The following is a 27,945-nucleotide window of genomic DNA, read 5'->3' as shown; positions in this document are numbered from 1 at the left end:
GTCAAATAAATAAATAAAAATCTTAAAAAAAAAAAAAAAAAAGACAGTCTCTTCAACAAATGGTGTTGAGAAAATTGGACAGCCACATGCAGAAAAATGAAACTGGACCATTTCCTTACACCACACACAAAAATAAACTTGAAATAGGTGAAAGACCCAAATGTTCCTCGAAAAGTTGAAAATAGAGCTACCCTACGACCCAGCAATCGCACTACTGCATATTTACCCTAAAGATACAAACGTAGCAATCCGAAGGGGCACGTGCACCCGAATGTTTACAGCAGCAATGTCCACAATAGCCAAACTATGGAAAGAACCTAGATGTCCATCAACAGAAGAATGAATAAAGAAGATGTGGTATACACATAAATGGAATACTACGCAGCCATCAAAAGAAATGAAATCTTGCCATTTGTGACAACGTGGATGGAACTAGAAGGTATTATGCTGAGCGAAATAAGTCAATCAGAGAAAGACAGTTATCATATGATCTCCATGATATGAAGAAGTTGAGAGGCAACGTGGGGGGTTTGGGGGGTAGAAAAGGAATAAATGAAACAAGATGGGATCGGGAGGGAGACAAATCATAAGAGACTCTTAATCTCACAAAACAAACTGAGGGTGAGCAGGGGTGGGGGGTAGGAGGAGGGTGGTTGGGTTATGGAAATTGGGAAGGGTATGTGCTATGGTGAGTGCTGTGAAGTGTGTAAATTTGGCAATTCACAGACCTGTACCCCTGGGGCTAATAATACATTACACATCAATAAAAAAAAATTAAAAATTAAAAAAAAAAGAAATGGATGAAAGACCTAAATGTAAGACAGGACTCCATCAAAATCCTAGGGGAGAACACAGACAGCAAGCTCTGTGACCTGTGTGGCAACAACTTTTTGTTAGACATGTCGCCAGAGGCAAGAGAAACAAAAGCAAAAATGAACTATTGGGACTTCATCAAGATCAAAAAGCTTTTGCACAGCAAAAGAAACAGTCAACAAAACCAAAAGACAACTGACAGAATGGGAGAATATATTTGCAAATGTCTTCTCAGATAAAGGGTTAGTATCCAAGATCTACAAAGAACTTATCAAACTCAATACCCAAAAAACAAATAATCCAGTCAAGAAATGGGCAAAAGACATGAACAGACATTTCTCCAAAGAAGACATCCAGATGGTCAACAGACATATGAAAATGTGCTTCACATCACTCGGCATCAGGGAAATACAGATCAAACCAAGTGATATAAGACCTCATACTAGTCAGAATGGCTAAAATTAACAAGTCAGGAAACAACAAATGTTGGTGAAGATTCGGAGAAAGGAGAACCCTCTTACATTGCTGATGGAAATGCAAGCTGGTACAGCCACTCTGGAAAACAGTATGAAAAATACGTCAAAAAGTTTTGTTTTTTTTTTTAAAGAGCTACTCTGGGACACCTGGGTGGCTCAGTTGGTTGAGCAGCTGCCTTCGGCTCAGGTCACGATCCCAGTGTCCTAGGATCGAGCCAGGCTTTCTGCTGAGCAAGGAGCCCAATACAGGCCTGGATCCCAGAACCCTGGGATCATGACCTGAGCTAAAGGCAAAATTCTTAGCTGACTGAGCCACCCAGCTGTCCCAACTAGAGGGTATTATTAACGCTAAGCAAATAAGTCAGTCAGAGAAAGAATTATCATATTATTTCACTCGTATGTGGAATTTAAGAAACAAAACAGAGGATCGTCGGGGAAGGGAGGGAAAATAAAATAAGACAAAATCAGAGAGGGAGGCAAACACAAGAGACTCTTATCTATAGGTTGCTGGCGGGGAGGGGGGCGTGAGTTAACTGGGTGATGGGCCTTAAGGAGGGCACATGATGTAATGAGAACTCAGTATTATATGCAGCTGATGAATCATTAAACATTGCCTCTGAAGCTAATAATATGCTGTATGTTGATTAATTGAATTTAAGTAAAATTTTAAAAATAAAAAAAGAAAGAAAGAATGTGATGGGGGGCACCTGTCTGGGTTAGATGGTAGAACATGTGACTCTTGATCTCAGGGTTGTGAGTTCAAGCCCCATGTTGGGTGTAGAGCCTACCTAAAAATAATAATAATATAATAATAATAACAACAACAAGGATAGACAACTCTCTCAAGAAGATTTGGGCAAACAAAACAAAAACATGAGACATTAGAAGGAAGTGGGTAAAGGTATTTTGTTTTTAAGATTGGGAGAAATAATAACATCTCTTGTATGTTATCAAGAATTATTAGTAGAGAGGGTAAAAATATGAAGATTTAGGAAAAAGTAAAGAGAAAACGGAGCACTGCTAGATTCTGTGCACTACTGTTGTCTTTGAATTCTTTACCTCCGAAGAAGCATATCCTTATCTTATAAATTGGAAAAGGCTATTTCCTCTTAAAAGGAAAATAGTAGCAATTTTTTTTTTTATACAAAGCCTTTAAGTACTAGATCTTGTTTGCTATTGCTGCTGACTTGATGTTAGCAATTTTCTGGGTGTCTAACTTTCTTCTTGCATAAAATGCTGCAGCGTGACTTTTTTCCTTCCTGTTCGTTGGCAGCTCTCTGTCCTTTCTGGCTATGATCACAGGGAGTGCCTATGATTGGCTGAATGCCTCTAAAAGTTAACTATTCGAAATCTGTCTATTCTGACTCTCACTTGGGCTTCGGATTCAGAATTCCTCTTACTTGGCTCAGGATTTGATCTCCATGGGATTACACAGCCATGCCTCTTGTCTGGGATTGTTAGATACACTCAGCAGACGTGGTCGCCAAAGCCAGGGGGGAAAACGCCACTGACTCGGTCTCTCATCTATTCTCCCGTCCAGTAGCCACTAACTGGGCAAAGCATTGTGCCAGACACAAAGACAGACTGGAGAATCAGGTTACCCCGGGTCTTACCCGGCCCGTTAGATACTTACAGTCAGGGAGTCAGAGAAAATACATACAGAACCGTAACACACTCTAGAACGTGGTAAGTGCCATAAAAGACATTTAAGGGAAGCACTAAAAGTCCAAAAGAAAAAAGAGATTATTCCTTCTGGTTTGGAGGATGGAGCTCTGACTCACTGAAGCAGGCTGGGATTCTGAAGGAAACCTACCCATCAGCCCTCCTTACAATGATCTCAACTTGTATTGGTATGTACCCACATTCTAAAACATGATGATTCATTTTTTAAAAGATTTTATGTATTTGAGAGAGAGAGAGGACGAGAGAGAGAGAACACGAACTGGGGAAGGAGCAGGGGAAAAGGAGAAAGCAGGCTCCCCGCTGAGCAGAGAGCCCAATGTGGGGCTTGATCCCTGGACCATGGGTTCATGACTTGAGCTGAAGGCAGATGCTCCCCCCACCCCTACTTTCATTTTACAGCCAAATGGACTGATTCCACCTCTTTTTGATAGCATCTTCCCATTAATATTATATTTAAAATTTAATATTAAAAGAGTTTTGTTGATTTTTTAAAACCTAATGAGTAGTTGCAATTTTTTTTTTAAAGATTTTATTTATTTATTTGAGAGAGAGACAGTGAGAGAGAACATGAGCGAGGAGAAGGTCAGAGGGAGAAGCAGACTCCCCATGGAGCTGGGAGCCCGATGTGGGACTCGATCATGACCTGAGCCGAAGGCAGTCGTCCAACCAACTGAGCCACCCAGGCGCCCATGAGTAGTTGCAATTTAATAAAAATAAGATTGGATGTTTTTAATCAGGTGAACCCACTCACCAACTTGTTATCTTTATTTCCTTATTAACTGAAAAGAAAAATGTTATCTGAAGGAAACTCTACCTCTTGCTATATTTTCATGGGTCACCTACCTTTCTCTCTCTTTTCACTTAAAAAAGATTGATAGATGTGTCAGCTAGCATAAGAAAGGGACACAGAGGAAGGTCACCCCCTCACGTGGAAGTAAATCCATTACATCAGATTCGAGGGGTCTGGAGAAAGAAGAGAGGTACCTATTATCACAAACAAACAAAAATACTAATTGTGCCTCTTTCCCCTCCTCTCTTAATATTTCCAGGAGCTTCAAATGTGACTTGACTATGTCACAGCAGATCCAAGAGAGGCAGGAAGAAGTTGTACACTGAATTTAGAAAACTACCCAAAAAATATAACTTGTTTCATTTAGAAGGTTATAAGTTGGATGGGAGCAAAAGGACAAAAAGCATATTCCTGGCACCCCCAGCTTTCAGCATAGTGTGTATGTGTGTGTGTGTGTGTGTGTGTGTGTGTGTGAGAATAACTGGAAAAAAAAAAAAGAACTGGAGAGGTGATACAACTGTTTAGAAGACAGTGAGTCAATCATGTAAACTCCAAAACCTAAGGTACACTTCTATTTTATGCAACCACATAGAAATCACAAGTTTTGGAGCACCTGGGTGGCTCAGTTGGTTGAGCATCTAATTCTTGATTTGGGTTTGGGTCATGATCTCAGGGTTGTGAGATTGAGCCCTATGTCGGGCTCCATGCTGGGTGTAAAGCCAGCTTAAGATTCTCTCTCTCTGGGAGCCTCGGTGACTCAGTCGGTTAAAGCCTCTGCCTTCGGCTCAGGTCATGATCCCAGGGTCCTGGGATTGAGCCCTGAGTTGGGCTCTCTGCTCAGCAGGGAGTCTGCTTCCCCCTCTCTCTCTGCCTGCCTCTCTGCCTACTTGTGATCTCTCTCTGTCTGTCAAACAAATAAATAAATAAAAATCTTAAAAAAAAAAATTATCTCTCTCTTGGGGTGCCTGAGTGTCTCAGTTGGTTAAGCATCCGAGTCTTGGTTTCAGCTCAGGTCATGATCTCAGGGTTGTGAGACTGGGGTCCACATCAGGCTCCACGCTCAGCACAGAGTCTCCTTGAGATTTTAACCCTCTCCTTCTGCCCCTCCCCCCCAATAAAAAAATCCCAAGTTTTATCAATGTTTTATATATGTATGAAGAGCCATTAAAAAAACTTAAAAATTAACCTATGTTATTTGAACATCGCTAACCATTGCTATATTTAGTACCTGTTTTCTTTTATCTCTAGCTGACATGTTTTTTTCCTTTTTTTTAAAATTTAAGTACAGCTGACATTGACAACATATTTAAAATGAGGTTCCAGAATGCAGTTCTAGTCTGCACTATTCTGAGAAACGTGTTTCCAAATGATATTCTAGTATGTGTCTGTTCAACTGGACTTCATCACAGAGATATGTCTTTGTTTTGGAAAAATTATACCAACAGTAAAATAGCAGAGCAAATAATCACAGGAAGATTTTAAAAAATACTTTATTTATTTGAGAGAGAGAGAGAGAGCACATGTGGGGAGAAGAGGGAGAAGCAGGCTCCCAGCTGAGCAGGGGCTCAATCCTGGGACACTGAGATCATGACCTGAGCCAAAAGCAGATGCTTAAATAACTGACTGAGCCACCCAGGTGCCCCTCACAGAGGCACTCTTGCCTATTTCTTGCCTGTTTCTCTAAGGATATCTTTTCTTGCTTTGAAAAAAACCTTTCCTAGTGAAATACAAAACACATACAGATATGGCACAAAAGTTATCATAAAGTAAAACCTGTGTATTCACCACCTTGATCAAAGAAATAACATTGCCAGACCACAGTCATCCACTCACCTTCACAACCGTGTCCCTTGAGTCTAGAGGGTCACCATCCTAACTTCCACAGTGATTATTTTCTTGCTTTTCTTCATAATTTTACCATTGATGTGTGCATCCCCAAACAATAAACTATATGTTTTGCCCATTTTTGAAGTGTCTATAAATGAAATTATACTATAGTACTTTTCTATAATCTCTTTGTTGTTCAACATTATAAAATCCATCCATGTTATTTTATTTGGCCTGCATAGTCCATTCACGTTTATTGCTATTAAGTAGTCCATTGCACGAATAGTACGCCACAACTTATTCACTTATTCACCCTTTTTACATTTACTCAGCTTGTTAATCTGCTCTGTGAAACACGACACAGTCATTGCAGAATTGTTCCTGCTTGTTGCAAGCACCAACACTGGCCTTTGCAGTGCCCTTGACTTTCTTCCTTCTGTTTTAGCGTAAAAATTCACAGTTTTCTTGATATCTTTTCCTTCTCATGCAGCCCAAGTCTTACAAATCAGGGTTAGGTTCATGTTACTGTTTCACCTAGTCCAAGAAATTGTAAATCATGCTGAAGCCAGCTGTCCCTGCAACTCACCAAAATGGGTGCTGAGTCCCAATACAAAGATGACATCTGGTCTTGTACATTTTGGCTGGCTTCCCCTGAATTTCTCTTTTAGGTACTGTCACTTTTGCAGGATGAGGGATGTCGATGACGGATTGTTTCTACTGAAATAGTGGTTGGTCATGAACTTCCATCTGGACATCGACTGCATCATTCGTGATGGCAGGCTATCTATCCTTAGGCAGCCAGAGTGGAAAAGAGCCGTTTTATCATTTCCAGATTTTGGCAATTATAAACAATGTTGCTATGAATATTTTTGGTTTTGTATCCTGGCACACCTGAGCATATGCATCCCTTTTTTCTTGACTTGAAAACAACAGTCTCTTCATTATAATGGAATGATTTTTTTTCCTGGCAATTTCTCATGTATTTCTTAGTTTTTTTAATATTCATGTGCTTGGATAGGAAGTTTCTTAGTTTATTTATGTTCATGTACTTGCACTCCAAGTTACATATTTAATATATTAAATAGATATATCTTGTTTGTTCAATCTGGGGATGGTATCCACCATCATTCAATGTGCAGAGAACAGCAGCACTTAAACAGGTCGGGAGAACTACTAAAGCACAGTGATAAATAACGTGGGCTCTAGAATCACGTCAATTTTTTTTTTTTAAAGATTTTATTTATTTATTTGACAGAGAGAAATCACAAGTAGATGGAGAGGCAGGCAGAGAGAGAGAGAGGGAAGCAGGCTCTCCGCTGAGCAGAGAGCCCGATGCGGGCCTTGATCCCAGGACTCTGAGATCATGACCTGAGCCGAAGGCGGTGGCTTAACCCACTGAGCCACCCAGGCGCCCGAATCACGTCAATTTTTAAAGCAAATTTTAGGCAAATTAAGTTTCACCAATCTTCAGTGTTTTAATCTGTGAAATTTGGATGCTAATACTTACAATGTTATTTATTGTAAGGCAGGTCCACAAGGACTCCTTACAATGCAAGTAGCAAGTCCAAACCAAACCACGTTAGATACCAAAGGACTTTATTGACCCACCTGTCTTGAAGAAAGAGCGGAAAGCAGGGAATGGGGCGTAGAGGGAGAATGAAATTTCTTCCTACCATCAATAAATAAACATCTTTCATTCTGAATGGGTCAACTGTGCTCCCGTTACCCAACCCTGAACCAATCACTAGGGACATGGAAAATGGCAACCACAATCAAACCAAGCGCGGCCCTCTCTCAGACCTAGGTGGCCAATCCCATTCTAAGCCTGTGGCTGCGATATCATGGGAAAAGGACAAAATGGATATTAGGGAGGCAACCACAATGTCCACTCACCAGGTTCAGGAATAACAAGAGGGAGGGCTCAGTCTAAGGCTTGGGGCTCCATGCCCTCTGTCAGCACTCCTTGTTCTAGGGGCTGCCAACACCCACTCTGCCGTGCTATTCTCAATATTAAAGGACTTTTTAAAGTGGTAAGATAAATGTACATGTCCTCATGGGGGAAAAAAAAGGGTTATCCTGTGGTTTCATGACTGGTGATTCTTATATTTGCAGAAAACATTTTCATAGCACGACTAGGAATGTATCTGTTCTTTAAACACACAACCAAAAGCTGGTTTGTTGTTACCGATTAGAAGACTATTCTGCAAAGGGCCCAAAATGTTGGACCCCAAAGATATAATGAAATGCTAATGAGCACACAGAGTAAATACTGCAAGTAAAGCTGTCATCTGTGGAGAACTAAGAACCTTTCAAAGGAAGGGAGGGTAAGAAAATTAGGGGAAATAGTATCCTACAACAGATCTCAGGGGAAATAAAGTAGGAATTCTTGCCCTGGGCAGAAACAAAATGAATATAAAAAGCATCCATTATAAGTATATTCACTGAGTTCACTGTCTGAGACTCCAAACAAAGAGGTTATAAAATAAAAATAGTTGGCAAACAAGCTGGAAGGAACTTTCTGGAATGATGGACGTTCTCTGGAATGTCAGGGTATGTGGGGATGGTTGCACATCTGTATAAATTTACTAAGAATTATCAAATTATAATGGGTGGATTTTATGGTATGTAAATTATAATTCAATAAGGCTGTTAAAATGTTCAGAAACACAAGAGTCACATTCCAAGAAATTACATTTTTATTACCAGCAAAATTAAATGTTGTTTTTCCTCCTTCTACCCATCTTCTTCTCTTTCTTTTGTCTTTAATTTTTGCTTGTTTGTTTGTTTTTCTTTTAAGTGCATTCGGAAGGGATAGATAATGGAGACATTCCTTTGCTAAAGATGAGCCTATCCAGCTAGTTTTCTGAAGGGGCCAACATCTGGTAGTGATTTTGTAGGAAGATCTTTCATCAGTGCTTTTCGGAGCCAAAACACGAGAGACCTAGACAGGGTCAAAGTCTGTGAAGTTTCTTTATGAACAGCAGAAGCACTGAACTTGTACATTTCTGAACCAGGGCTATTTTGGGGGATGGGTTTTTGTTTTGTTTTGTTTTGTTTTTTTTATAACTTCAACCTTACTGAGGGATAAGGGACCTCTATAACAGTAACTTTAATCATGTTATTGATTTGACCTGTGTGGTTGGCAGATCAAAACCAGAATCTGGGGGTGTGGTGAGGGTTCAGTCAGTTAAGCAGCCCACTCTTGGTTTTGGCTCAGGTCATGCTCTCAGGGTCATGAGATGGAGCCCTGATGAGGACACACGCTCAGTGGGGAATCTGCTTGTGGATTCTGTCCCTCCCTCTGCTCTTCCCCCGCACTTATCATCACACACACTCTCTTTCTCAAAAAAAAATAAATAAATCTTCAACCAACCAACCAGATTCTGGTACGTCTGTCAGGCCCTACTCTGGGAGATGATGGGGTGAAGCTACCACGTGAAGCCTCGAGAAAGAACGTGGAACTCACAGTATCCAAAGATGGGGAGTTGTGCTTTCGGCTTCCTTGTTGTCAAGTTCTTTCCTTACATCACTTCTACAGTCAGAACCACCACCTCTGAATGTGGGAGCAGTGACCTGGAATAGGGAATGAGATTGCCATAGGCAGGGAGCTTTGGAATTGGCAAAGCATAACTCCCTAGAAACGTTCAGTGTCCCTAGGCTCCAAACAGCACACCTGAGCACATAGTAGACACAGGCTTTACTGAAGGAAAGAAGAAATTAATAATTGAAAAGTTTTCTCAGGGCACCCGGCTGGGTCAGTCGGTAGAGCATGCAACTCTTGATGTCACAGTGGTGAGTTCAAGCCCCACGTTGGGCATGGAACCTACGAAAGAAATAAAGAAAGAAAGAAGGAAAGAGAGAAAGAGAAAAGTTTCCTCCATAGAAATGGTTTTCTGGGGGCGCCTGGGTGGCTCAGTGAGTTAAAGCCTCTGCTTTCGGCTCAGGTGATGGTCCCAGGGTCCTGGGATCGAGCCCCGCATCAGGCTCTCTGCTCAGCAGGGAGCCTGCTTCCTCCTCTCTCTCTGCCTGACTCTCTGCCTGCCTCTCTGCCTGCTTGTGATCTCTGTCTATCAAATAAATAAATAAAATCTAAAAAAAAAAAAAAAAAAAAAAAAAGAAATGGTTTTCTGGTGTTCTGGTGGCCCAAATAGCAGAAGAGAAACATCTATGAGGAACAAAGATGCAACATTTTATGAAGCACCAGGGTTGACCCAAGATGAAATGATTCATGACATGGAAGATATGTTCAGCAAAGGACTATAAATGCATACTCCAGAGCCGGATTACCTGATTTCAAACTGACTTCCCCATTTTACTAACTGGGACCTTGGACAAGTTACTTAATGTAAGAAAATCTGTGTCCTTTTTTGGGTCCTGGACTCAATTCTGAGGTAAGAGGAGTGTTCCCATGCACACAACCCAAGGAACTCTCAGACACCAGTAGGGTGTCTGACAACTCAAGTCCATTCTGACACCATTCGCCAGAGAAAGCATCTGATTCCACAGGTTAAGGGCTCAGTCCTTCAAGACTCCCCCCAACCCACCCCACACCCTTGCCCCAACTCTTCAGATGCCAGATGTGAGCCCCAGGCTGTTGCCTGTGCCTCTGACTCAACCGGCTACAGATAGGACATTCTAACGATCCCTTCCTCGGATTCTTTTAATTTACCAGAGCAGCTCACAGAACTCAGGGAAACATGTTTACCAGTTTATTAAAGGATACGAATCAACAGCCAGACAAAGAGACGCACAGGGTGACATCTGGGGAAAGGGCACAGAGCTTCCATGCCCCCTCCAGAAGCACCCTTCTTTCTACTCTCCATGTGTTCACCAACCCAGGAGCTCTCCAAACCCAGTCCTTTGGGGTTTTTATGGAGGCTTCATTGCAAAGTCGGGATTGACTAATTGACCGATTCAACCTCCAGTCTCTCTTCCCTCCTTGGAGGTTGGGACGCAGGACTGAAATTTCCAACCCTCCTATCACTTGGTTGGTCACCCTGGTAACCAGCCCCCCACCTTATGTGAGATCCAAACATCACCTTCATTAATGCTACAAAAGACACATTCATCACACTCAACACTTAGGAAGTTCTAAGGGTTTGGGAGCTATGCATCAGAACTGTGAATGAAGACAAAATATATATAATAAATCTATTTTGGTCATCTGAGTGACCGGATATATATTTCTTATAAATCGCAATACCCAAGGTCTCAATTGTTTATCTATAAGATGAGAGTAAGAATAGTAACTATTTCATATATTGTGAAAATTAAATGAGTTGATCTCTGTAAAGTTCCTTGAAAACTGCTAGACCCATCGTAAGCACCCATTAAGGAAGTGTTTTATTGTCATTGCCTACTTTTTCAACTTTTTAGCCTTTCTTTATACACCATACCCTTCCCCACTTAGACCCATCCTTCACTACCAAAGATATGTGTACGTAGCTGAGATGCTCACTTCTGAATGTAAGTCATGCCTGACTTTTATCCAATCTTGCAGATTCCTACTATCTACAGTGGAAAGATCTGATCATCTACAGCACAGGACATTAATACCGACTGCCATGATGAGAACATTAAGCCAATCCCAGACATGATTAGTACAGAAGTTAAAGCCTATGATTCTGCTCTCAGCTCTGTCACTAACCCACTTCGTGACCCTCCTAAGAAACCACTTACCCTTTTTGTGACTCAGTGTCCCTCATCTGTAAAACAGGGTTAACACTTCCCATGAACACTTCACAGGATGTTGAGTCTCCTCCCATTGGCCAAACATGATTGTTTAAACCAAAATATTTTCTGGTTACTTATGAAATAGTTTAGATAAGCAAAAATGTGCGAAGAATATGGACCAATTGGAGTGCCTGGATGGCTCAGTGGGTTAAGCCTCTGCCTTCCGCTCAGGTCATGGTCCCAGGGTCCTGGGATCGAGTCCTGCATCGGGCTCTCTGTTCAGCAGAGAGCCTGCTTCCTCCTCTCTCTCTGCCTGTCTCTCTGCCTACTTGTGATCTCTGTCTGTCAAATAAATAAATAAATGAATGAATAAAATCTTAAAAAAAAAAAAAAAGAATATGGACCAACTCCCAGGTATCTACCAGTCCAACAAACAAAGGATGACATGCAGAGTGGAAACTCTGGCCTGAAGGATTTTGTTTGGTCGTATTTGCACTCCTCCCCATGTTCCAGTATTGAGAACATATCTGTATTTTTATCATGATCATTACCCCTATCAATATCTGGGCCATATAAACTAAGACAAAGAGGCTGGGAAAAACAAGAATCAGTTCCTGCCTATTTCTCACCATTTATATTCAATAATGCTTAGGAATTTCCAAGTGCTTCTCTGCAACCACACTGTGTTTCATTTTTAGGACACCTTCTGTGCAAGGAAAAGGAATGCACACCTATGGGGCACCTGGGTGGCTCAGTCAGTTGAGCATCTGACTGTTGGTTTTGGCTCAGGTCATGATCTCAAGAGTGTGGGCTGGAGCCCCGGTTGGGCTCCGTCCTCAGCACAGAGTCTGTTTGAGATGCTTCCTCTCCCTCCCATTCTGCTCTTCCCCTGGCTCCTGTGTGCACACTTCTCTGTCTCTCTCTTTCTCTAAATAAATCTCTAAATTTATTTAGACTGTATCTAAATAAATACAATCTTAAAAAGAAAAGAAAGCATACCTCTAACTGCCTTCAACAATAAGTGACTCTTACTGATTTACGGAACTCGAGTCCAGAAGTAGACTTTCAGGTTGTGTTTGCTCTGGAAGCTGAACAGTGGATCGAAGTTTCTCCTTGGTTCCGTCTTCCTGCTTTCCGCCATATCCGTTGCTTCTCCTGGCTGGCTTCCTTCAGGGTGTTCAAATGGCCCCCAGGCCGGGACAAACTCAAGCCCTGCAAGGAAAAGCCATCATCTTTTCCCATCATTCCCAGCTGGAATCCTAAAATCCACTCAGATTAGATCACCTTGGACCACGTGTGACAACAACAAGAAGCACCATGGGACTTAGTCTTGGTCACATGTCACAGATTTCATGTCTGGAGCTCGGGTAGAGTTAACTTCAGCAGAACCGAGTACATACCTTCCTACCAAAAGAAAGTCCCATCATCCGCCTCAGTGGTTTCTAGACAGCTTTGCCTGAAAAATAAGTTGCTAAACAAATAGTGTTAGTAAGATGCTATTTTAAATGGTACCAGTACAGGGATGGACCTGGGTTTTGTAGCACCTAAGGCATGAATTGGGAGTAGCAGTTTCCTTTAAGAAAATGAATACAAGGGGTGCCTGGGTAGCTCTGTTGGTTAAGGATATGCCTTTGGCTCGGGTCATGATTCCAGGGTCCTGGGATCAAGCCCCACATCGGGCTGTCTACTCATCAGGGATCTTGCTTCTCCTTCTCTCTCTGCCTGCCTCTCTGCCTACTTGTGCTCTCTCTCTGTCAAATAAAATACACACACACACACACACATATGTATATAAATAAAATCTTTTAAAAATGAGCACAAAATTAGTTTCAAATATGAATATTTAGAATGAAAAAATAAACTTAAAAATTCAGAAGGACAATTGTATTAACTGCCTCTATAATAATTTTTTTAAAAGATTTTATTTATTTATTTGACAGACAGAGAGAGCAAATAGGCAGAGAGGCAGGCAGAGGGAGAGCTGGGGAAAAAGACTCCCTGCTGAGCAGAGAGCCTGATGTGGGGCTCGATCCCAGGACCCTGAGATCATGACCTGAGCCGAAGGCAGAGACTTTAACCCACTGAGCCACCCAGGCGCCCCTATAATAATTTTTTTTTAAGATTTTATTTGTTTATTTGACAGAGACACAGTGAGAGAGGGAACACAAGCAGAGGGAGTGGCAGAGGGAGACACTTTAACGACCGAGTCATCCAGATGTCCCATAACTGCCTCTATAATAATTCTTTTTTTAAATTTTTAAGTTAATTTTTAAATTTTTAAATAAACATATACTGTATTTTTATCCTCAGGGGTACAGGTCTGTGAATTGCCAGGTTTACACATTTCACAGCACTCACCATAGCACATACACTCCCCAGTGTCCATATCCCCACCACCCTCTCCCGACACCCACCCCCCCCAACCCCCAGCAACACTCAGTCTGTTTTTGAGATTGGGTCTTTTATGGTTTGTCTGCCTCTATAATAATTCTTTCTGCAGTTTTGCCTCTCCATATGACAATTTCATAAGATAATTTTTAGGTTCAAAAATTAATCTTTCTGCTAGCATGGTTGAGCAAAACTTACTTGTTATTACTGATAGTTTCCAGAAAGCATCTTTTAGCTTCAAAACTCACTATTGGTGGGGCGCTTGGCTGGCTCAGTCGGTACAGTGTGTGACTCTTGATCTCAGGGTGGTAAGTTCAATCCCCACATTGGGTGTAGAGATTACTTAAAAAAACAAAAAATGGGGCACCTGAGTGGCTCAGTGGGTTAAGCAACTGCCTTAGGCTCAGGTCATGATCTCGGGGTCCTGGGATCCTGGGATCGAGTGCCATATCGGGAATCCCTGCTCAGTGGGGAGCCTGCTTCACCCTCTCTCTCTCCCCCTCCCCCTGTTCATGCTCTGTCTCTCAAAACAAATATCTTTTTATAATTTTTTTAAAATATATTTGTCAGAGACAGAGGGAGAGAGAGCGAGCGAGCACAGGCAGACAGAGAGGCAGACAGAGGCAGAGGGAGAAGCAGGCTCCCCGCCGAGCAAGGAGCCCGATGCGGGACTCGATCCCAGGACCCCGGGATCATGACCCGAGCCGAAGGCAGCTGCTCAACCAACTGAGCCACCCAGGTGTCCCAAATATCTTTTTAAAATAAATGAAAATAAATAAATAAATAAATAAATAGCCCTTCATTATTGGTAAAGACATCTATTTTTAGGACTGTTTGAAATTTGTGGAACGCTCTATGAAGCTTCAGAGATGAACTAAGATTTCAGGGCATTTCAAGTTTTTTTTACCCTGTGCTTAGCAGTAAAGCTCTGAATTGACGACCGGCATCAGGCTGTTTGGTTTTGCCGCCCTGGCGATCTGTTATGGTTCCTATGAACTCATTGGCATATTTTATGCAAATGAACAAAAAATTAAAATCTTTTCATTCGTCCCTTGCCATTCATTGGGTCATCAGACAACACCAGAACCTATTCATTGCACTTATTCAACACGAATTCTCGTAATGAGTCGCTGCTTTTGGTATGACTTAAAATATTTTTTCTGGTTATAATTCACTTCTTAATGGGAGAATAATTTCTATTGAATTTGTCATTCATTTTTCCTGGCTTTTGTTTCATGTTCTCTAAACATTCTGAGTCTCTTTGAATGTCTGCTGCATGGAATTCAGTCTAAGCAGTTGGGACAAAATGCTTCCAATAGTCAACAACAGTAAAACGCCATGAAGGTAGCCTCTCGCATTTTTTTTTTTTTTTTTGAAGATTTTATCTGTTTACTTGAGAGAACGACCAAGTGAGAGAGCACAACACGGGGAGGAGCAGAGGCAGAAGCAGACTCCCCGCTGACCAGGGAGCCCAGTGTGGGGCCCGATCCTAGGACTCTGGGACCACGACCTGAGCTGAAGGCAGACACCCGACTGAGCCCACCCAGGTGCCCCAGCCTCTTGCATTTTAAGATGACTAGGAGATCCTTCACATATTACGTTTTCTCACTTGTTTCACTGGCTAGTTCTGATGCAGGCTGGCTGGGTCTGAGGACCCAGAGGGGGATCTGGCTGGTCCAGCCAAAAGGGTCCCTGGCTTCACACGGAATAGAAATTGAACGAGAGGAAGTGAGAGCAGAGTTTATGAATGATATAGAGAGTGTGTAGATATGGACAGAGCATCTGGAAGACCAGAAAGAAAAAGAAGAAGGTCTTGTCTTTGCTTGGGATCCAGGGTTTTTATTGAGGATTGTGGTCTGGTGACGTGTCTCCTCGGGCATCCAGGAAAAAAGACCAGTTTTCGGTGTTTTCCGTAAGTCACTTAAGTCTTGGTGAGTCCATGGTCTGGAAAATGCTCCGCTGATGCTGCCTGGTCACACCTTGGATGTTATCCACTGTGCTGGGAGATATTGTGAAATCCTAGTCCTTTGCAAGGAGGGTGCACATTATCTGTGCTCCAAGGCAGTGTAAGGTGGGCGTGGAAGTCCTGGCAAGAAGAGAAGCAGGAAAATGAGTGGGGAGAAAAACAGTTTTTCATGGAGTCCCTATAGTTTTCCAGTCTCCATTCCAAAATGCCTTTCTGAGCTGAGATTAGAGCTGTGGGATATAAAAAAAATATATTTAGTCTCTGCCCCTGGTTCCTGGCACAGCGTTCCTAAGCCCTTGGAATTTCCTGAATGATAGGAGTGTCTATCATCATTCCTACGGGGCCCCTTTTGAGCCCATCTAAGTTTATGCTAAAGAAGTGACTTGGGGTGAGTCCCAGAGATAGCCTCAGAGCAGGGGCAGCACCCACTTTACTAGAGGCTGGAAGCCCTCTGTTCTACCCATTGATCTCCAGGAGAAGGTGGGGGACTGGAGTTGGAGGTCTGTAAAAACTCGAGTTTCGGGAGAACTTCCAGTGAACACATAAAAGTGTTGGGAAGGGGGGCGCCTGGGTGGCTCAGTGGGTTAAGCCTCTGCCTTCCGCTCGGATCATGGTCTCAGGATCCTGGGATCCAGACCCGCACCGGGCTCTCTGCTCAGCAGGGAGCCTGCTTCCCCCATCCCACCCCCGCCGGCCTCTCTGCCTACTTGTGACCCTTCTCTCTCTCGTCACATAAATAAATAAAATCTTAAAAAAAAAAAAAAAGTCTTGTGAGGGTAATACACCAGGAGAGGACATGGAAATTGCATGCCAGCCCACCACCCCTAGTACCCAGCCCTAAGTATCTCTTCCACTCGGCTGCTCTAGCATTTCTAACAAACCAGTAATAGTCAGTAGAGTGCTTTCTGAGTTCTTGAGCCATTCCAGGCAGCTGTCGTGGGACCCTCCAAATCTGTAGTCAGCTGGGTAACGTGTAGGCAGCCAGGGCACCCCATTTGCAGCTGGCATGGGAAGTTGAGGCCGTCCCACAGGACTGAGCCCTTTAACCTGCGGAGTCTGATGCCCGCTCCAGGTCGATAATATCAGAATTGAGTTGAACATTTTATGCACACCTAGTGAATGTCAGAGAATCTGAGAATGGGTTGTTGGTGTGGGAAAACACTCCATATATTTTGTGTCAGAAAGAACCTCACAAACAATAAAATGCAAAAGAGACTGCTGTCTACAAGCCAGGAAGCAGGCTCTCACCGGGCACCCAATCTGCCACCTTGATCTTGGACTTCCCAGCCTCCCAAACTGTGAGAAATAAATGTCTATGGTTTAAATCCTATGGTACTTTGTTATAGCAGTCCGAGCTAAGACAGAAATCGGTCCTGGGGCACCTGGATGGCTCAGTCAGTTGGGCTCCTGCCTTTGGCTCGGGTCATGATCTCGGGGTCCTGGGATTGAGCCCGACCCTGCTCAGCAGAGAAGCCTGCTTCTCCCTCTCCCTGCCCCTTACTCATGCTCTCTGGCACCAGCTCGCTCGCTCTCTCTCAATAAATAAATCTGATGAGTGGGGTACTGTTGCAGGAAGTACCTACAAAAGCAGGAATGGCTTTAAAGCTGTAATGGAAAGATGCTGGAAGTTTTGAGGTGCTAGAAGTCCACACTGACCGCTCACAGCGATTCTGGTGAGAGCGTAGGAGGGAAAGAGGTGAGCTGGAGAGAAAGCCTCCATGTTCTCCTGAGGAAAACGTTGGTAGAAATGTGTGCGGCCAAGGCCATTCTGATGAGGTCTCAGGCAGAAATGAGGTACATGTTTTTGGGCAATGGAGAAAAGGCAACCCTTGTTATACAGTGGGAAGAACTTGGCTGAATTGTGCACGCTTTCTAGTGTTTTGCCAAAGGTAGAACTCGCTGAGTGATGGAATTGTTGGCTATCTAGTTGTGGAGATTTCTCAATGAAGTTTTGAAGGGGTGGCTTGGTTCCTCCTGACGGCTTTGAGTAAAACACAAGAGGAAGGAGAAGAGTTGAAGAAGGATTGCTAGGTAAGAAGGAATGAGAACTTGAAGATTTGGAAAAGTCTCACCTTGTCATATTGCAACAGACAAGAAAGTGCTTAACAAAAAGAAAACAGCAAGGATGTGGCTCACTGGCTGTTTGACAAGATTAGTGTGGGTGTGAAGCCTGGACCTAATCAACCATCTCAGAAGAGGTCGGGAATAGAGAAGGGATTATGCATGCAAAGGCACTTCCCATTGGAACTAAACGGGACAGAGGAGGCAGGACCACTGGAAGGAAGGCTGTTGGGTTCTGAGATCCTACAGGACCAGGTCATACTGCTATGCAGCTATGAGCAAGAATGGGGTGCCTGGGGGTGCCTGGCTGGCTCAGCCCACAGAGCACATGACTGTTGATCTCAGAGTCATGAGTTCAAGTCTCATGTTGGACATAGAACATACTTAATGAGAAAAAAAAAAGGAAACAAAGAAAAGAGAAGACTGACCCTGGAGGTTATTCAGATGTCATCAGAGCTCCCTTCTTGGGGCGGGATGGGGGCAGTTGCCTCAGTTCTAACAGCCCAGAGCCTCAGGACATGGGACCACTCAGCAGAGCCTTGGGGTTGGGGTCTCGAGGTCAGAGTATCTAACCCAAGGGGATTACTCTTGAGCCTTAATATCTCTTGGGATTTGTCTTGCTAAGTTTTGGACTTGGCTGGGGTTCCTCACACCTTTCTTTTTTCTGATTTCTCCCATAGGGAATAGAAATGTCTATCCTATGCCTGTCTACTGCTCTAGGTATTGGAAACCCATAACTCATCTGATTTTACAGGTTCATCGCTGGAGAGGAATTTTGCTTCAGGATGAACATACCACAAATCTCATCTGTAATTCATTAAGATGATGGCCCCGTGTGAGACTTTGGACTTGAGACTCTGCAGTTGATGGTGGAATGAGTTAGGAATTTGGGGGCTTTTGAGATGGAATAAATGTATTTTGCATGTGATGAGAACATGGATTGGGGGAGGGACCAGGAATAGAATGCTGTGAGTGGAATGTTCTTTTGTTGTTGGTCTGTTGTTCAGGCCACCAGTGTATGGTGTTTTGACATAGGAGTCTGAGCTATGAAGACATCTAAACTGTGGAATATTAGTCAGCCATAAAAAGGATGGAAGCGCAGATACATGATGCTACAAACAGATAAGACTTGAAAGCATAGTGTCACATTAAAGATACCAGACACAAGGGGAACCTGGGTGGCTCAGTCGGTTAAGCTTCCGCATTCCGCTTGGGTCATGATCCTCAAGTCCCAGGACTGAGTCCCACATCATGCTCCCTGTTCAATGGGGAGTCTGCTTCTACCTCTCCCTCCGCTCCTCTCTCTCTCTGTCAAATAAATAAAATCTTAAAAAAAAAAAAAAAAAAAGATACCAGACACAAAAGGCCATGATTTTCATATCGTATGATTCCATTTATATGAAACGCCTAGAATAGGGCATTCCACAGAAACAGAAAGTAGATTAATGCTTGCCAGGGCTTTGGGAAGGGCTGACCACTAACTAATGGGTAAGGCGTTTCCATTTGAGGTAATGAGAAAGTTCTGGAACTGGATAGTGGTCATTGTATTGCCACTGAATTCTACACTTTAAAAGAGTTAGGATGGTAATTTTAATATTATGTGTATCTTGCCATAATTTTTAAAAAGATTTTGCTTATTTATTTGAGAGAGAAGATAAGTGGAGAAAGGTCAGCGGGAGAAGCAGACTCCCTGTCAAGCAGGAAGCCAGATGCGGGACTCGATCCAGGGACTCCAGGATCATGACCTGAGCCCAAGGCAGTCTCCCAACCAACTGAGCCACCCAGGTGCCCCTTTTACTGTAAGGGCCTGCTTAGCACAGGGAGCCATCTTGTTGTTTAGGCAGTAAGCTTAGATTGACCCTGCCCTTCCCAGAGGAGCTTAACTTAAAAGCAAGTCCAAGAAACCAGCCCCAGGTAGCAAAGCCCAGGTACAAGGGTGGGTCAGGCCAGGTGGAGACAGCCAATCGGTGGGCGCACCCAGACTGTCACCCTTGCTACCAAGGAGTGTGGGCCCCGCCTTTTGGGCACCAATTCTGACCAAGGTGATAGGCTACTTCAAATAGCTACTAGGGTAAATTGAAATTGAATGGCCACCCGTGTGTGACCTAGCATGACTGTGCAGCTTTCTCTGTGTGTTGCAATCTCATTGGCCACCTGTGTGTGGCCAGGCTCAACCACATGGCCTTTGCTCTATAAAAGTTAATCTGTGAGACTGGGAGGGGTCGCCTTTTTGTAAGAGACGGCCCCGACCAGTCGGTTTGATTCTCAATGCTTGGCACGAAATAAAGTTTTGCTTGACTTTTGCTTTGTATCAGTCTCGCTCCTTTGATCACGGACCCATTATTGGGGGACCTATCATTTACCACAATTGTTTTTAAAAGGCACGCATTATGATGGCTATTATCTCCAAATGGAAAACAAGTGTTGGGGAGGACAGGGAGAAATGGGAAGCCTTGTGCGCTGTGGGGGAGAACAGTGTGGCAGGACCTCAAAAAGTCAACCATGGGGGGTGGGGTGCGCCTGGGTAGTTCAGTGGGTTAAGCCGCTGCATTCGGCTCGGGTCATGATCTCAGAGTCCTGGGATCAAGCCCCGCATCAGGCTCTCTGCTCAGCAGGGAGCCTGCTTCCTCCTCTCTCTCTGCTGCCTCTCTGCCTGCTTGTGATCTCTGTCTGTCAAATAAATAAATAAATAAATAAATAAATAAAATCTTTAAAAAAAATTTTTTTTTTAAAGATTTTATTTATTTATTTGACAGAGAGAGATCACAAGTAGGCAGAGAGGCAGGCAGAGAGAGGAGGAAGCAGGCTCCCTGCTGAGCAGAGAGCCCGATGCGGGACTCGATCCCAGGACCCTGAGATCATGACCTGAGCTGAAGGCAGCGGCTTAACCCACTGAGCCACCCAGGCGCCCTAAAAAAATTTTAAAAAGTCAACCATATCACCCAGAAATACCTCTTGGGAGTTGATACCAAAAAGAATTGAAAGCTGGGATTGCAGTGGACACGTGTACAACCGCGCTTACAGCAGCGGTATTCACCAACACCGCAAGGTGGGAACAAGGCAAGCATCCAGAGGGGTGAGTGGATCATGGAATTGTGCTGTCTCCCAACGGTACAGCAGAGTATTACTCAGCCTTTAGAAGGAAGGGAATTCTGACATATGTTGCAACAGGGATGAACCTTGAAGATGGGAGCTATACGAAATCAGCCAGCCACAAAAGACAAATACTATGCTTCCACTCCGAAGAGTAGTCAGAGCCAGAGGTAGAGACAGAAAGCAGAAGAGGGCTGCCAGGAGCTGAGAAACGGGGGTATGGGGAGTTATGGTCAATGCGGACAGAGTTTCAGTTTGGAAGGTGGAAAGGTGGGGCGCCTGGGTGGCTCAGTGGGTTAAGCCTTTGCCTTCGGCTCAGGTCATGATCCCAGGGTCCTGGGATCCCACTGGGATGGAGCCCGCCATCGGGCTCTCTGCTCAGCAGAGAGTCGGCTTCTCTTCCTCTCTGTCCACCTGCCTCTCTGCCTACTTGTGATCTCTGTCTGTCAAATAAATAAATAAAATCTTAAAAAAAAAAAAAAAGAAGCAGGAAGGTGGGAAAGTTCTGCAGGTGGTTGGTGGGGATGGCTGCACAGCAAAGGGCGTGTATTTCAAGCAAATGTGCTGTACTCTTAAAAACATTAAAAATGACAAAATTTCATTATGTGAACAAAACACTCTAAATCTGAAAACTAAAAAAATAAAAAGTAAAAAAAAGAAAAGAAAAGAAAAGAAAAACAAACAAACGACAAAAAAAAAAAACCAGACCAAGGGCCCCCTTCCTCCCTCCGCAGTGGACTGGCGGAGGAGGTGCGGCTGGGCCAGGAGGGGGCGCTCTCGGCGAGGCCCCGCAGCCTCCGAGCCGCCTAGGAGCGGTCCACAGGAGCTCGCCCGGCCCCTGCACCTGCAGCGCGTCTCCCGCAGGCGGTGCGGGGTGCCCAGAAGCAGTGGGGGGACAGACAGCCTGGGGGCCGCGGCGGCCACCAACCAGCAGGCCCCCCGCAGAGCCTGAGCCGCTGGGCGAGCAGCGCGACCCCGCCCGGGGCTGCGGTAGAGGGGGCGGGGCGTCTGGACCTCTGGCTGGGGAGGGGGCGGAGGAGACCACGGCCAGGGGTGAGGTGGGGTGGGGCGTCAGGGTATTGAGGGAGCAGGAGGCTGGCTGAGGACAAAGCAAGAGCTGGCGCCTTGCACCCCCCCCTTCATCCGCTCCCCTCAGGTGTAGCATTCCTCAGGCACCCCGGACTGCCATAAAATGATAAATAGTTAACTTGCTGAGATCACAATCCTGCAAGACAGGAGTCTCCCTTGGTTTGCAAATGTCCTTGAGATTACAACAAAGAAGTTACCTTATCAATAGCCCAATTTCCAAAGACACAGAACTCAGTTCCTCAAGCCTAATGTCACCCTCCCCTCCATAAAAAAACCGAAGGAGGTGGAAGTAGAAGGAAAAGTAAATAAAGTTAAATTTCTTCTAAACCTAAATCTCATTAACAAGGATGCTTGATAGCAGGAATGTAACATTCCACCAGGAGACTCTCAATTGTCTTTACTTGATAGTAACCAAGCCTTCAATATCCTGATAGTATTCTTTGCCCCAATAGCCCTTCTGGACACCCCTTTGTCCTCACCTACCCAACTCCTGTGTATATAACCAACCACTCCTCACAACCCGCAGCAGCAGCTCTTCCTGCCCACGGGTCCTGTCCCCGTGCTTTCATAAACCACCATTTTGCACCAACGACGTCTTAAGAATTCTTTCTTTAGTCGTCAACTCCGAACCTCCTCACCCCACCGAACCTGACTTAGGTTCTGGGACTTCATCAAGGGCACGGGGAGAGGGGGAGGGGGGAGCTGGGCCGATGGGAAGATGCGGAGGGGGGCGGTGGGGGGGGGGCGCGCCCCCTGGGGCCAGCCGGGCCAGAGCGAGATGTTCACACTGAGTGCCCGGTGTCCGGGGCCAGCTGGGGGGTGGGCGCCGGTCCTTTCCTCGGAGAGCGAGGGCAGTGAGGGGCTCGGGCATTTTCCCACTTGATTTCTAACACCGAAATTTTTCCTTAAAAAAAAAAAAAAGCCCAAAGAAACATCTCAGCAGTCCTAATAGTCCTAAAAGTTTGAAAGAAAACAAGCATGCACTTTAATTTTGTGTGCTGCTTAAGGGAGGAATTGTTTTTTATTTTATTTTTAACTTTTTTTTTTTTTTTAAGATTTTTATCCACTCATCTCAGAGAGAGAGAGAGAGAGAGAGAGAGTACACAAGCAAGAGCACAGGGAGAGGGAGAAGCAGGCTTCCCGCTGAGCAGGGAGCCTGACCAGGACTGAATCCCAGGACCCCGGGATCATGACCTGAGTTGAAGCCAAGCGCTTAACTGCCTGAGCCCCCCAGACGCCCCAGTGAGGATTTTTTTTTTTAAAGGAAACGTTTTCTAGGGGTGCCTGGCTGGGTCTGTGGGTAGGGCACAGAACACTACATCCCGGTTCAAGCCCTACCTTGGGTACAGAGATTCCACACATACAAACAAAAACATTTACAAAAAAATAAGGGGCACCTGGGTGGCTCAGTGGTTAAGCATGGGGTGCTTGATTTCTGCTCAGGTCATGAGCTCAGGTGGCGAGACAGAGGCTCCTTCAGCCTCCTCCCTGGTGGTGGGCGTGGAGCCTCCTTAAGATTCTCTTGCTCCCTCTCCTTTTGCCCCCACCCCTGCCCCCAAAAACAAATACAAAAAATAAAATCTTGAAAAAAAGTTCTGGACCTGAGGAGGAAGAGAGGAGGGGGAGGGGAGAGGAGGGACAGAGGAAGCGGTTAAGGGAGAGACACGGAGAAGGCTCTCTGGAGTCTTCCAGAACACTGATCCAGTAGGGTCAGGACCCGCCCCCCCCATTTCCCTTACTCTTAACCACCTCATTAAAAGTCCCATCTCCAAATACAGTCATGGTTAGGGCTTCAACATGACTTTTGGGGGACACAATTCTGTCCACAGCACTCACATACACCCAGCTCCAAAAAATTATAAAAAACTCTGCAACCCTGTTTCATCTATATGCGTAACGTTTTGCCTTTTTTTTTTTTTGCTAGAATATTTCAAAGGAAATTCCAGACGTATAATTTTACACGTAAATATGTCATCAATGTCTTTAACACCCCATTAACACACGTAGAAATCAATAGTTTTATATCATCTAATATCCAAATTTCTGTAAGTATCTAAATACTTTTTTTTAAGAAACATGAAGAGGTGCCTGGGTGGTTCAGTGGGTTAAAGCCTCTGCCTTTGGCTCAGGTCTTGATCTCAGAGTTCCAGGATCAAGCCCCGCATCCCGCATCGGGGCTCTCTGCTCAGCAGGGAGCCTGCCTCCCCCTCCTCCTCTGCCTGCCTCTCTGCCTACTTGTGATCTCTGTCTGTCAAATAAATAAATAAAATCTAAAAAATAAAGAAACATGAAATCTTTGTTTTGTTTATTTATTTTTAAGTAATCTCTACACCCACTGCGGGGCTTGAACCCACGACCCGGAGATCAACAGTCTCATGCTATTCCAACTGAGCCAGCCAGGTACCCCTAAGCTAGGTCTTTTTCTGTTTGCTTTATTTTAAGCAAGACATTTTTATCTGTCTCCTCCCATGGGAATGAAAGGTCCATGAGGGGAGAAATTTTTCCTTTTGTCCACTGCTAAATTCCAGGAATTCACACATTTACTCATATTTGGATAAATTAATAAATGCTGATAAAATTTTGCCTCCCACGAGAGTCTGTTGTTTTAAATTGCTTCAAAGCAATGACCTTATGTTGGGGAGGACATTTCTGGGAGGGAGAGCCCTCACCGCCCCCGGCCCCGGATTCAGATTACTCCCCACAGGCAGCATCTCTTTCTGCCCCCGGGTCCTGACTCCGTGCTTGAGTAAACCACCATTTTGCACCAAGGACGTCTCCAGAATTCTTTCTTGGTTGGCGGCTCCCAGCCTCACCCCGCTGAACCTCACCCGTATTCCCAAACCGCATCATTTGGCGTCCAAATGAGGGGCTTTGAGTCTTTATGTCTGGACTCAGCTTCGGTGCAAAGTCGGTGAGGACTTTCTCTCTTCTTCCTTTCTTCTCGTTCCGGGGTCCCGCGAGGAGTGTGGTCTTGCTGGAAGCTTTCATGCCGCTTGCTCAGGCTGCAGTCCTCTGGCCGGTGGCTCCTCTATGGGCTGGAAGTCAGCACCCTGGCCGGAATAGTACTACGACCCAGAAACTTGATGCCCTCTCTTTACTGCTGTCCTTATACAAAGTCATCTGTCTTGGGCATGGGACAGCCACCTAAGCCACCAGGACAGCGGCCCATTTTAAGACTCCCATGTGAGGTTTCCTCCTGATTGAGCTAATGTGATCCCCTCCAAATCCCTGGTCTAGCTCGCTTCCCGCTGAGGGACCTCCCCTGGGAGCCGGCTGAAACCAGGACCCAATTGAATTAAAACCCAACCGGGGCATTTCCTAGGAAAGCTGGTTGTAAGGACCCCATGTGTTGGAATGTCACTTAGAATCAGGATGGATTTCTGTCTTTACTGTTTGGTGTCAATGTCCTCTACTAACTACTTAAAATCACAAAATTCAGTGATTTCCCCTTGTAAAACTTTTCTAGTGTTCCCCGTGGGTTAAAAATGGCAGGCTCTTCAAAGCAAGGTCAAGATAAAATACCTTCAAGGCAGGTCAATGTGCGACCTTCACGGCATACACGTATTTCAGTCCATATGCCAGGCATCCATCTGCACCCTAGGATGCAGTAGGGAAGCAGGGGGGACACTACAACCCTCCGACAGGGGCCTTTAATGGTGGTGGTGATCACAGCTTTTGTTCAGGGATGCATCAGGTGGCTTTGGGAGTCGGGGGGGCGGGGAGGATTTTCTACGTAGTGGACCAACTCTTTTCTTTGGTTCCCAAGGACTTCCCCTTGGGGTGCCTTTTAACCCCCTGGAAACAATTCAGATTGCAAAAGTTAGGACAGGACTGAGCTTCTGGAACACCGCATGGCCTCCGTGGGATCTATCGGTGAGATCTCCTCCGCAGGAAACAGGGCAACTGGGCCCTGGGCACCTTCGTTGCTCATAGCGAGGCTTTCATTGCTCTACACCAGGACCCCGACCTCTTGCAGAAAGTGTTGGCTTGGAAAGCCCCCACCTCCGCCATGCCAGAGGACAGTTCTGTCAGTAGGTCTCCTCCGGGTTAGCCCAGGCCGCAGGAGGACACACCATCAGTCCCAGGCCATGGAGACTCTTGACTCTCTTTCACCGTTTTTCCTAAATAGACGTGGGGGCTCCTCCCTCACTCGGTTCCCGGGTGAATGGCTATGACTTGAGTCATCTGGGTTGTCTTCCTCGGGACGGGGACTTTAGGGAATATTCCCAAGCAGGGGCCAGAACTCCCTTTGTTTCGGGGAGATTCCTGTCTTCTCTGTCTGGACGTGGAGGGCCTATTCCTCCTTGTTGGCGGGAAAACATGGCGTCTGCTCCTCTGTTGGAGCTGAGAGCTCCACAACCCGGAGCCCTGCTCTGCCTTCTGGCAGCACTTTGCCTCTTCTATCTCCCCTTTGGGTGCGGCCTGCATAACTGGCTTCTAGACCATTCTCGGCCTCGGGCCCCGTGGCTCCTTCCCCCTTCCCCACCAAAGAGCAAGAAGAGCCCTGCCTAGACCTGACACCCCAGACTCCGGATTTCCCCACCAGGGTCTCAGGTAAAAACTGAAAACGAGTGGGTGGCCCAGGGGAAATAGAATTCAGTATTTAATGTAAGTTTGTTGGTTTAATTAAGACAGACATGTCTTAAAAGTTATTAGCACTAAATGTAAAACCTTCATTCTAACAAGATTTACTGAAGGTCAGATAAGCTCATGTGATCTCTGTTGCAATTTGTGAGCAAAAAGATGACTAAACTGGTGGTTAATTGTCTCCAAGTTTTTACGGGTAACGTTCGGAGAGCTTTCCTAGTCTTTGGTAACCTAAGGTTTTGCTTCAGTGATAAATGAGATTAAAGTCACTGCACATCTAGGTCTTTTCCAAATAGGATGAGGTGCTGAACCATTGACAACTGAATGCAGGTTTGTGCTTTTGACCACTCATTGCAAGAAACGAAGAATATCTGGTTCTTTTAATAAACACGCTTTGTGTTTAACCAGTTCCTACATTTGCCATCTAAAGAATTCTGGTGTTCCCAGTTTTCCCTGGAGACTAAGGTTTCTAGGAGTGCTAAATGCAGTTGAGACTGATAGAAATAAGGGAAGCAACTCTGTATAGAGAAAAGTAGGAGACATGTAAGAAAGATATAATGAATGGGGATGCGTTTTTTTTTTTTTTTTTTTTCTCTAACCAGTTCCTTTATTGAGGGTGAGGCCATCCACTCCCCAAGCCCAGGGCCAAAAGAGGTTGGCACAGTCTCTCCCAGCATAGCCCTTGCCTTGCTGTCCACGGGCAGCTCCCCTGATTTGCACCCTCAGGTCATGTCAGGGAGTTGTGTCCATCTCAGGGACCTCAGTGGATACTTCCGTGGGCACTGCCAGTCGCTGGGGGGTCATATAAGAGCCCATTCCCGCTGCCCTTTCGGCCTCTTCCTGACTGTAGGGCTCCACGCTCAGCTGCTTTAGCCTTTTCTTGTGGTCTTTGGATCGGAAGTGGGTCTTCAGGGTGGCGGAATCGATGAAGTATCTCGCGCAGGCCAGACAGCGATGCAGGCCGCCCCCTGGCAGGTCGGGGTCAGGCTCAGGGCCCGGGTCTGGCCGAGACCGTGCGGGAACCTGGGGCCGCAGCTCGCGGTGAATCTCATCCAGGTCCGGCCGCCGCCGCTTCGCCTTCATCTGGCGGGCCAGGGAATGGGCTCGGTGCGCACCCGTCCGGCGGGAGCGACCCATGGCCGGTGACAGAGGGGCCAGGACGCCCAGAGCCGGGTCGGGCGCACACGTGTGGGAGCTTCCGGATTGTGGGATGGGGATGCGTTTTTTTTAATTAAATTTAATTTTTTTCAGTGTTCAGAATTCATTGTTTTTGCACCACACCCAGTGCTCCATGCAATACGTGCCCTCCTGAATCCCCACCACCAGGCTCACCCCCTCCACCCCACTCCCCAACCCTCAATTTGTTTCTCAGAGTCCACAGGGGGAGACAAACCATGGGGGATGCATTTTTATTGAAAGTTAAAGAAGGTAATTGTGTTCTAAATAAGATGGTTATTTGGGGGGCTCCTGGGGGGCTCAGTGGGTTAAGCCTCAGCCTT

The 27,945-nt window shown here is 45.2% G+C and overlaps 1 protein-coding gene and 1 long non-coding RNA gene across 2 annotated transcripts in view; one reads left to right on the top strand and one right to left on the bottom strand.

Moving 5' to 3' along the window:
- LOC132001058 (uncharacterized) overlaps positions 1-19,946 on the top strand; it is a 33,332-nt gene extending 13,386 nt beyond the window's left edge. The window contains exon 4 of the long non-coding RNA XR_009399515.1: positions 18,432-19,946. This is a non-coding gene — a long non-coding RNA (uncharacterized LOC132001058). The remainder of the gene's footprint in view (positions 1-18,431) is intronic.
- Positions 19,947-27,034: 7,088 nt separating this feature from the next.
- LOC132000855 (zinc finger protein 593) lies at positions 27,035-27,653 on the bottom strand. The gene has a single exon (XM_059374701.1). It carries the CDS (start codon positions 27,581-27,583, stop codon positions 27,179-27,181), a length of 405 nt encoding a protein of 134 aa, XP_059230684.1. The 5' UTR covers positions 27,584-27,653; the 3' UTR covers positions 27,035-27,178.
- Between the last annotated feature and the right edge of the window lie 292 nt (positions 27,654-27,945).

This window comes from Mustela nigripes, chromosome 14 (assembly GCF_022355385.1).
Source record: "Mustela nigripes isolate SB6536 chromosome 14, MUSNIG.SB6536, whole genome shotgun sequence".
NCBI classification, from domain to species: Eukaryota; Metazoa; Chordata; class Mammalia; order Carnivora; family Mustelidae; genus Mustela; species Mustela nigripes.
This window is presented reverse-complemented; position numbering and strand designations above follow the sequence as displayed.